General features: G+C 67.8%; 1 protein-coding gene across 1 annotated transcript in view; it reads left to right on the top strand.

The window, feature by feature from the left end:
- The first annotated feature begins 5,795 nt into the window (after positions 1–5,795).
- Positions 5,796–10,394, top strand: part of LOC109318696 (small conductance calcium-activated potassium channel protein 2-like) — a 13,107-nt gene continuing 8,508 nt past the window's right edge. Inside the window, exons 1-3 of the mRNA XM_019548075.1 lie at positions 5,796–6,188; positions 6,988–7,083; positions 9,039–9,457. Of these exons, the coding sequence (XP_019403620.1) occupies positions 5,796–6,188; positions 6,988–7,083; positions 9,039–9,457 (908 nt within the window). The remainder of the gene's footprint in view (positions 6,189–6,987; positions 7,084–9,038; positions 9,458–10,394) is intronic.

The raw sequence follows: 10,394 nt of genomic DNA, 5'->3' as shown, positions 1-10,394 counted from the left end.
TGGGGGCAGCGAGTGCGAGTGTGCGTGCGTGTGTCCAGGGCCTGGGCACTCCCCCACTCCTCACTTTCATCCTGCTGAGTTGGGTGTCCCCTGAGGGGCGGTGTGCGTGTGCCCGTCCGTGTGCGGGCACGCTTGGGAGTGCACGTGCGTGTGCCTGTGTGTGCGGGCGTGACTTGCGGGGGAGCCGCGCCGAGCCCCGGGCGGGGCCGTGCCACCCCAGGCCCTGGCTCTGGTGCTGGGCGAGCGGGGCCTGGGGCTCTGCCCCCCGCACAGCCTGCCGGCGGCCCGCGCCCTCTGCTCGCTGCCTTGCCTTCAAACTTTGCCGCCCTCCCCCGGGCAGCCGGCTCCTCGCAGCCCCTCTCCCGTACACGGGCCCGGGGCTGGGGGGTGGGCACGGCCTGCGCTTGCCCTTCCTCCCTCTGCTGCCGTCTCGCACCTCGCGCTCGTGTCCTCCGGCCCGGCCTGAGCGGCGCCGGGGCACGGCCTCGCTGTGTCCTCGCCCAGCAGGTTTCGCCCCTTCTGGGGTCTGCCGGGCCCCTGGCGCCGTGGGGGCTGGGAGCGGGCGAGGGCCGCCTGGAGCGGGGCGTTTGCAGGGGGCAGGAGGGGTCCTGCCTCTCCCTTCCCTCAACCTTGGCTCTCTCCAGCCTTCCCCGGCCTCTGATGCCCGGGGCAGAGGGGCTGCTGTGGGGCTGGGACTTTCCACAGGACCAAACGCGGTGAGTGGGGCTCCGAGCTCCCTTTCCAGCGAGCTTGGCTCTGATCCAGGCTGAGGCTGCCCCAGGTGCCCTGGGTTTCAACTAGGTCTTTAGAGCCCAACCCCAACACCTCCCCGGCATCTGCCCTTCAGAGCCTGCCTGTTCCTCCTTTCTTTCTTTTTACAGTGTACTGCAAGCTTTTCTTTCCTGCAGAGACTAAAGGTCCTGGATAGTTTCCCAAGGAGGGTAGAGAAGGAAATGGACCCATCTTTCCAGCACAATCTGTGCTCGTTTGCCTTTTATCGCTTCCCAGGAGGGCTCCCCGCCCTGGGCATTGCCGCCGGGAGTGTGAGGTTGGGGCCTTTCCGGAGTAAGGGCGAGTTAGAAACCCCCCCGGAAGCCCAAGGGGAATCTGCGGACGCTGCAAGTTCTCCCTCCAGCTCCCGGGGTTTACGGTGCTGGGGGCAGCGTGTGCGTGGGACTGTGTGGCCGGCTGGAGGGGAAGGCTTGGGATGCGGGCCGGGGCTAGCCGTGCCACCAGCACGCCGCAGGACACGGGCGCTGGGCACACGGGCTCGGGGACGAGGGCGTCGGATTCCCAGCCCTGCGTGATTAGATTTCGCTTCTCCTCCGCCCCGGACGGTTGCGCGCGGTGCATGGAGGCATCCCTTGGAGTAGAAGGGACTTTTTAGGCTTTGCCCCCTTGCCACAGGTATGCCCCGCTGCCCGCCTGTGCACAAAGGGGCCAAATCCCCAGCTGAAGTCAGTCGGGGTCCCTCCCTTGAAGGCCCCGGGCCTGGAGCGCTGCGGGGAACATCCGGGGGCTCTGGTGCAGGCAGGGATGCAGCGTGGGGCCGAAGGTCTGGCATCGGCCTGGGCTGGAGCCGTGCGGCGGGGCTGAGGGGGCCCTGGGCTGGGGAGCGTGTGGCGCGTCGCGACGCTCCCGTCTCCTGTCGGCCGCGCCGCGTGACTCATCCGCGCTCGCCTGATGGGAGGCGTCTCGCTCTGCTAGAGCTGGGGGCCTCATCTGTGCCCCCCCCATGCAAAGTCAGGCCTAATGCATGCAAATGTATGCAGCCAGCATTTGAGAGGGAACCCGGAAGGGATGGCGCAGACCACTGCAGCCTAGCAGGAGCCCCTGCCCGAAAACGGGGGCGGAGAGGGGGCATGCGGAAAGCCGTGCAGGCTCCTGGCATCTCTGTGAGCACTCGTGGGCGTCGCTTTTCTGCTCCATGCCTCAGTTTCTCCAGCGGTGACATGCCCAGCGTGCTCTCCCGGTGGTGGCCGGCCATGGCTGTCCTCCACGGTGCATCAGGCCGTGCCGTGCCCTGGACCCAGGGCCCTTGGGAGGGCGGAGGGCAGAGCCCAGCAGGCCACTAGTCCGTTCCCTCCCGGGCTGGGAGCGGGGGTGCAGCATGGCACTCGGTTGCCCTCTCGTGGCCGGCCCAGCTGGAGACGGAGGAGCCCGGGGCTGGCCGTGACCTTGGCTGGAGGTCCAGCGTCTCCAGCCCAGAGGCCGGTTTCGGGTTCCGGCCGCCCAGGCCAGGGCAGCGGGTGAGGCCGGGCTGCGCTGCATCTCCCCGGTAGTCCCGAGAGCCGCGGCGGGTCAGGGCTCCCCCGTTTGCTGGCTGGCACACGCTGGCAGCCCGGCTCTGTGCCACAGGGACGGCGCCCGGGCTGGGTGGGGAGCAGGGAGCGTGGGCAGGGGAGGCAGCATGGTGCTTGTGTCTGCTCCGCAGCTCCGCCGGGGCCTCGCCGGTCCCCACGTGCTGGCCCAGCGGGTCCCTGAGCCTGTGGGAGCGGCTGCAATGCAGCCGTGGCAGTGGAGGCTGTGGGGGGGACTCCACAGCCGAGCCCCCAGCCAAGCTGCCCCTCCCTGGTCCGGCACAGGAGCACGGAGCTGGGCACTAGGATCCCCAAGCGCTGTTTTTTTACAGGCCCGTGGCTGCAGAGGTGGCTGGGAGCAGGTGCCAGGGCACCATCCGATAATGGCAAGGCAGTGCCACCCCCAGGGCTGCATGGGAGCTCAGCCCGTGCCACCCCCAGGAAGCATGGGAGCAGTTTGTGGCTCCCTGCAGCTGCCAGACCAGCATCTGCTTGCTGACCCCCAGGATCTGCAGCTTCTCCGTTTAATTCCTTGCCCCGGGGGGTGATGGGGGGAGTCGTATCAGTGTGGGGCTCATGGGGGCCAAAGCCAGCCCTTTCCTGGCCTGTATAACCGGTGCATGTATACCCCCAGCCAGCTCCTCTCTGCTCCCCTCTACAGAGGATCCCCCTGCCAGCGCCCCAGCTTCATCGCATCGCCGTGCAAGTGAGCACCAGACATTCAGGAGGGGCTAGCTGGGCGTCTGCTATCTAGGCGGCTGGCTCCACGTAGGTGCCCGAGAGCACCGTCTGTGTAGCTCTCCGGTTGTGCCCGTTGCTGATCTTGTCCCCGGCATCCGGGATCTGCCTGGTTCCTTTGGAGCTGCCGTCCACATCAGGACGTAACTGCTGCAACGGTGTTGGACGTGGTGAAGGGCAGGGCCTGCGGCGGCGTCAGGTCTGCTCAGCGGGCAGTGCTGCCCTGATGGGCTGGGCTGTCTGGATGCGAGCAGTGCTGCTTGCAGTCCCTTTGGGTAGGTGCCCGCTCCAGGGAAGGCCAGGCCGTGTCTCAGCCCTGGAGCTGCACGCTGACGTGGAGCGCGGTGCAGTGACGGCGATGGGCTGGCACCCCGGCCCAGGTGAGTGGCCCTGTGGAAATGCTGCAGGGGTACCCTAGCTGCTGACAGGGCCCCCGTGGCCGAACGCCCCTTGCAGATGTTCTTGCCCATGCGGCGGGGAAACCGAGGCACAGAGGTGAGGTCGCTCGCCCGAGTCAAGCAGTGGCAGAGCTGGCACTGGAAGCCCACGCCATGGCTCCCAGTCGTCCTAGCCACTGCCACGTGCAGCTTCCCACACCAGAGCAGAGCCCGGGCGCCCCAGTTGCTAGACGTGCGTTGTGCCAAGGGGGCAAGTGTGCATGCGGGGGCGGGGAGGGGGCGTCGTATACCGCTGCGCTGGTCTCCAAGGCCATTTGGAGACCACACACACGCACAGCCTGGGGCCCGGAGGCTGCCGGCAATATCGTTGCAGCCCAAGGACTCGTCTCCCGGCTCGCGCGCACAATGGAGGCAGTGACCTGGGCACGGCGCTATCCATTTTTAATGCCCTGCTCCCGGTAGGTTTTGCGCCGGGGAATAAAGAGAGCGGCAGAGGAACCGAGCACAGCAAACCCGCGAACGCCTCCCTCCGCACCCGGGCTCAGACCTCGGCAGGCGGCGCGGCCCCGGAGCAGGGAGGCGTGAGGCAGCCGGGGGATCCTGCATGGTGAGGGGCCGCGTTGCAGGTCTCGATGCTGGGGTCATGTTTGGTGCCGAGGCTGTGGTGGGTGCGCAGGGCTGCTCAGCCTGGGAGGTCCGTTCCCCGAGCCCCGGGCCCAGCGCCTCGAGCACGAACCGGAGTGAAAGCCGTCGCAGCTGCTGCTCCCATCCCTCCCCGGGGAGTCTGCAGCGGGGCTGGTTGGAAGGAGGCTGCATCCCAGGTGGCCAAACCCGAGCCAGAAACGCCCTGGAAAAGCCTTCTCCGCTGACCTGACAGCTGTGGGGTCTGCCCCGGTCTTGCTCTGCCGGGCAGGTTGGAGCAGGGCGCCTGGGCTGTTGCTCCACGGCCCTTGGGCACGGGAGCGCCGGGACCTGCCGGCAGTAGCAGGGTGTTACCCCCGAGCCGGGGCGACGCGCTCTGCCGAGGCATGGCCCTGCTCCCACCATGCCGAGGCAGCGGGACAGGGTAATTTGGGCCTGTTCCCCTCCTCCCCCGTGCCGGGAGGCAGCTCGCCCGCTCGGCTCTGCAATTACCGCGCCAGCGCCGCGCCGGGGGTGGGCTCTGCTGCCAGGCCCGCGGCTGCTGTCACCGGGAGAGCGGGTGCTGGAGGCGGGCGCGCCGGGGCTGTAATTAGCCCAGCTGGGAGCGTCACTCCAGCGGGGCGGGAAGGAGCAATGTGGATGGCGCTGGGGGAGCAGGGCACCCCGGGCGGCACGCAGCGGGGCTGAGTCCACACTGCCAGCGGCAGGCGGGGTGCCTTGATAGCGTGGCCCCCCACCTGCGGGGGCTAGGAGAAAGACGGAGGAGACCTGGGCGCACGTGCGTGCTCCTGGGGCGGTGAGCACCTGCGTGCACGCCCGTCTCCATGCACAGGGCGTCTGTGCATGTGCAAGAGAGGATGCATGTGTGTGGCTGCGAGCTGCGTGTGCCTGGAGGCGAGTCCCTCCCAGGTGTGTGCTGGGTTCGGGTGGCTCCAGGCTGGCGCCCCCCTGCCTGGGCTCCCATGAGCCCCACGCGCTCGGCTCTGCCCCAGTAAACAACGGCCTCCCAAGGGCCCTGAGAGCCGCCTCTCCGGCCCGGAGGGGAGGGCAGCTCGCGCCAGCTGGGGGGGACGTAGGGGAGCGGCAGGTCTCGGGATGCCTGGCTGGATTCACCCCCTGGCTGCCCCCGGGCTGGAGAAGTTCAGCAAGGGCCGGCAGGGCCCGTGCTTGGGTGGGAGACCCGTGCCAGGGCGTCGGCGGGTCGCTGTTCAGCCTGGCCTCTCTGCAGGGTGCTCGGCACGGGTTTGCATGCGAGCTGCAGCCCCGGGGGCACCTCCGGCAGCTGCCGTCACCCTTGAGAAGCAGCTGCACAGAGCTGCCCTCCCGCTGCCCAGCTCCTCTGCACCGCAGCCGGCACCGAGCAGGGTGCAAAAGCCCTTGCGCCGGCTCCTCTGCGCCTCCCGGGCCCTGCCCAAACCTGCCCTGCAACACCGGGGGGATCCCTTGGCTGCTTTCCGGGGTCCTCCCGCCTGTGCGGGCTCAGGGGCTGCGGAGACGGTCCCCATTGCGCGTCCTCCCTGCTGCAGGCTCCTGATCCCAGCGGGGCTCTGGGGCGGGCTCCCTGCCCCGAGCTGAGCCCAGCCCGACTCCTTCCAGCGGTGAGCGCGTGGCCCTGACCCTGGCTGTCTCCCCGCAGGTCCATGCCGGCTCGTGGGCTCTGAACCATGCTGGCTCCGCGGGCGCCGTCAGCGAGCCCAGCCCCTTCCCCGAGATAGCCATGAACAGCTGCAAGTACAATGGAGGCGTCGTCCGGCCCCTGGGCAGCCTGAGCGCCCCCCCCCGCCACCTCCCGGAGCTGGAGGCTGAGACCCAGCCCCTGCAGACCCTGCACAGCGCCGGCCTGGAGGCCGTGGTCTCCCAGCCGGAGCAGGCCAAGGTGTCGGACACGAGCGTGGACGCCGGGGAGGAGGACGAGGACGACGAGGCGGCGGCAGGAGCGGAGCGGGCCCGGCGGCAGCGCAAGAACCAGAACGTCGGGTACCGCCTGGGCCACCGGCGAGCCCTCTTCGAGAAGCGCAAGCGCCTCAGCGACTACGCCCTCATTTTTGGGATGTTCGGCATCGTCGTCATGGTGACCGAGACGGAGCTCTCCTGGGGCGTCTACACCAAGGTACGGACCGGGAGCCGGGGTGGGGCCAGACTCTGGGTGCCCAGGCTTGGGGCCGCAGCCGTCGCCCCCGGGTCTGCACACGCAAGTGTCCCCCGGGCGGCCGCCCTCTGGGAGGAGGCACCTGCCCGAGCCGGTCCACGCGTGGGTGTGCGACAGGGCGGCTGGGGAAGGGGGTGCTGAGAGCGTCCAAGGGGCTGCCGGCTGCATCCCCGGGCCGGAGGCTGGAGTGTCAGAGGCCTCGTGTGGGCACGAACACGGGGAAACAGGCCTCCGCAGGCCCATGCGTGTGCCTCCATCTCCCCATGCCCCTGTCCCTGCCCCTCTCCTCTGGGATTCCTGCCGCCTGCCCTGGGGGCTGCTCCTTCCCTCCTTGCCGTGGCCAGCGAATGGGGCACCGATCCCCCCGGCGCTGCCAAGCCCCAATGCTGTGGTCACAAGGGTCGAAGCAGGTGCCAGGAGGTCGCTGGGGAAGGCCTGGGCTGTGCCAGTGGCTCCCTGTGGAGACCTTTCCCTGGTCAGCGCAGCCCTGGGTGCAATGGATGCCGTGGCATCTGAGTGGCACCGTGGCTTAGCTCCCTCTTGGCCCGGCCTCGCCCCACCGAAGCCCCTGAGCTCTCTCTGCGGAGGAAGCTAGAGCTCGGCTTGGATCCGCGGGAGCTGGGATCCGCTGTGTGACCTGGGGCGAGCCTCTGTGCCTCAGTTTCCCCATCTGTGAAATGGAACGCTCTCCACGGTGCGCTGGCAGAGGGAGAGGCTGGCCGGGAAGCCCAGCCTAACACAGCTGCCCTCTGTCTCGCAGGAGTCGTCATACTCATTTGCACTGAAATGCCTTATCAGCCTGTCGACCCTCATCCTGCTGGGCCTCATCATCATGTACCACGCCAGGGAAATCCAGGTGAGTGGCTCCTCTGGCCCCCAGCGGGGCAGGGAGGGGCCCGGGCAAGGCTGGGGGCAGTGTGAAACCCGGGGGCAAATCCTCCTGTGGTGGGCAAGGGCAGACTCCGGATCGGGGCCCCCCTTGCTCCCATCTCACCTGGAGCTTGAGGGTGTTGGGATCCGGGGTCACACAGCTGTGGGGCCTGTACTTAGGGGCAAGGTCATGGAAATCCCTGGGCTTCTCCCGTGAATCATGCTTGCACGCCTAGCACAATGTGTGTGTGACACCCCACAGCACCCTGGAAAGGATCTCAAGGCACCCCAGGGTGCTGTGGCACCCTGGTTGAGAGCCCACAGGTGAATGCATTGGGCCCTGTGAGTAGAGGGTTTGCAGAAATGGCAGATCCGGCCCTCTCTCCATTTGCATTTTTAATGCTTCTCAGGCCATTACCGTCAGACTCAGAGCTTTCTAAAGCTGGCTCCTTTCCATGCCACGAGCGCCCCTTGGAAAGGTTCTTCCAGCCATTTAAGGAGGATTTATGGACAATTACACGGTGCTTTTTCCTTCCTAGAGTTACTGGACTCCAAGCAGAGTCCTGCTGCAGTAAGACACTGAATTTCCCCCCGCAAAGAGCAAGTGACCCCAGCCGGTCGCAGGCTCGGGTTGCACGAGGCGCTGAGCACGGCCGTGTCCGTGTCTGCTGAGTCTCAGGACTTCGGTCTGGGGGCTTTTTAAAGGAGCTTGAGAGCTGTTTGGGAGCGAAGCGGCTGCGCTGAGAGACTTTCCCACCACTTCCTTCCTGCAGCGTCTGTAACTCGTGCGCTGCAGCCTGGAGCCAGTGCGTAGCCGAGGGGGCTTCTCTCTGCCCCGTCTCTGTTGACTTTGAGCCTGGGCCTGCCTGAGTCGTAAATCCCCCGTGAAGCCCACCGTGCCTGGGGTCCAGGCCATGGGGCCCCTTTCCCATGGGCTTGTAGCCCCGCCGCCACCACTACCCTGTAGGGTGTGTGCAGTGTGGAAGCAGCTCAGGGGTCCTGGTGCCCCAGTGCCTTCCCCCGGCGCCCCCGGGATGCAGGTGTGTTGCCATCTGAGGGCTCCCCGGGTGCAAAGCACGGAGACGATGGGTCCGTGGGGGCTCGCAGGGAGCGGTTGCTATGGGACGGCTGTCAAGGGACCCTGCCGCGGCCCCCCCATGCCGCCCTGGGGCTCCGGGGGCTGAGCCGGTGAGCTGCCTGCAGCCCGGGCGAGCGCCAGGGAGGATGGAAAATCCCCGCTTGGGGCCTGGGACGCAGCCCGCGGCTGCTGGCGCAGAAGCAGCTGCGCGCGGCGACTCCGGCCCGGGCGGGCGCGCGCTCATTACTCAGCTCAGCAGCTCCAGCTGTTGCCGACGCCGCAGAGGCATCCATCTTCCCGCGGGCTCCGCTCGCATCCTGCTGCTGCTCCCAGCACCAGCCAGGCCCGGCAGAGTCCCGGCGGCGCTGCCATTGCCGTGGAAACTCTGTCGTGGGCTGGCGTCGTCACCGTGTGCGCCTGGCTGGCAGGGATGGGGAGCAGAGTTCACGCATCCATCCTGCCCCTGTCTCTTTGCACCTCCTCTGCCCTCTCCGTCCCCTGGTGCCCGCAGGCTTGGCCCCAGGAGGAGAGTGCCCTGCTCTGCCACCGACTCATTGGGTGACCATTGGTGCATCACTTAGCCCGGGCTCTTGGAGTTGTGAGGGGCCATTCATTTGAATATTCACCCCGCCACACACCCTCCATGGGGGGGAGCACCAGCTGCTCATGCTGCACTGGCCCCAGTGGGTCCCCAGCCAGGATCAGGGCCCTGTGGTGCAAGGGGCAGCTCGGACCATCTGGCCTGTAGAAGACCCCAAGGGGGGTGGGGAAGTTGGGGACAGATCTCAGGGCTCCTGCGTCCCAGGCGGGGGTGTCGTGTCCCTCCTCTGGCCTCTCACCGACCTCCTCCGCTCCCCCCACAGCTCTTCATGGTGGACAACGGGGCGGACGACTGGAGAATAGCCATGACCTACGAGCGGATCTTCTTCATCACGCTGGAGCTGCTGGTGTGCGCCATCCACCCCGTGCCGGGCCAGTACCTCTTCACGTGGACGGCGCGCCTGGCCTTCACCTACACCACCTCGGTGGCGGACGCCGACGTGGACATCATCCTGTCCATCCCCATGTTCCTGCGGCTCTACCTGATCGGGCGCGTCATGCTGCTGCACAGCAAGCTCTTCACCGACGCCTCGTCCCGCAGCATCGGGGCCCTCAACAAGATCAACTTCAACACCCGCTTCGTCATGAAGACCCTCATGACCATCTGCCCCGGCACTGTCCTCCTGGTGTTCAGCATCTCCTCCTGGATCATCGCCGCCTGGACCGTCCGCGTCTGCGAGAGGTGAGCCGGCGCCGCGTCCCCGGGGGCGGGTGGGACGCGGTGCTGGGGGGCAGGCCGTGCGGTGCAGCTGGTGGCATGCTGAGCTCCTGTGGGCAGAGCAGGGCCGGGGACCCCTCGGGGCAGCAACCCTCCGGGCAGCCGGTATTGACCCCCTCCCCGGTGGTAGCGGCAGAACCGGACCCTTGCCCCCGGCTGGGTGGCTCCAGAGTGGTGACTGGCGGCTCCAGCCGTACCATGCCACCCTGACCGTCTGGTGTCGGCATTGACCTGACTGCTTTGGGTGCCCAGCGCTTGCCACTGCCCCGTAGAGCGTGCAAAGCCGTGGCTGTACTGCACCCAGCCCGGGCGCCACGCGTCCCCGTTTCACCGGGCGGCTCCCGTGGGACTCGGGGTTCCCTTGTAGAAACCAAGGGGCGAGGGGAGCCTGGACAGCACCCTCGAGTCCCCTTTGCAGCCAGGACACAAAGGTGTGTTCCCGCCCCGGGCCAAAGACAAAGGGTCTCTGGCGGTCCCAGGCTGAGCTGCCCGCAGCCCCCGTGGGGGACTTGGCTGCCCCCCTGGTTCAGAGCTCTGTGCACCCCGTTCCCCCTGCTACTTCCCGGGTTCGAGTGCGTGCCAGGGCGGCCGCGCTGCCCCCGGCGCTGCAGGAGTTGGGGGTCCGTTGCCCTTGACTGGAGCCGGGGCGGGGGTGTCCAGCCCGCGCTGCCTCAGGGAGCTCCGGCTGCCGGTTGCCTGCACCTGGCGGGGGGCTGGCGCCCGCGTCTGACCCACCCGCAAGCGCTGTCTTCTCCCCCACCCTCTGCCCCCCAGCAGTGGGACTGCTCGTTAATCTGCTGTTGTTTTCCCTCTCTGATTGCTCTGCTGCTCGCAGGGACAAACTGTGAGTCCTGGTTCCTAGAACCCCATAGCCACGCTCCTGCACGGGACGCTGCCCCCA

This window comes from Crocodylus porosus, unplaced genomic scaffold (genome assembly GCF_001723895.1).
Source record: "Crocodylus porosus isolate Cpor-Errol unplaced genomic scaffold, CroPor_comp1, whole genome shotgun sequence".
NCBI lineage: Eukaryota > Metazoa > Chordata > Crocodylia > Crocodylidae > Crocodylus > Crocodylus porosus.
The sequence above is the reverse complement of the archived record's forward strand: the minus strand, read 5'-3'. Positions and strand labels throughout refer to the sequence as shown.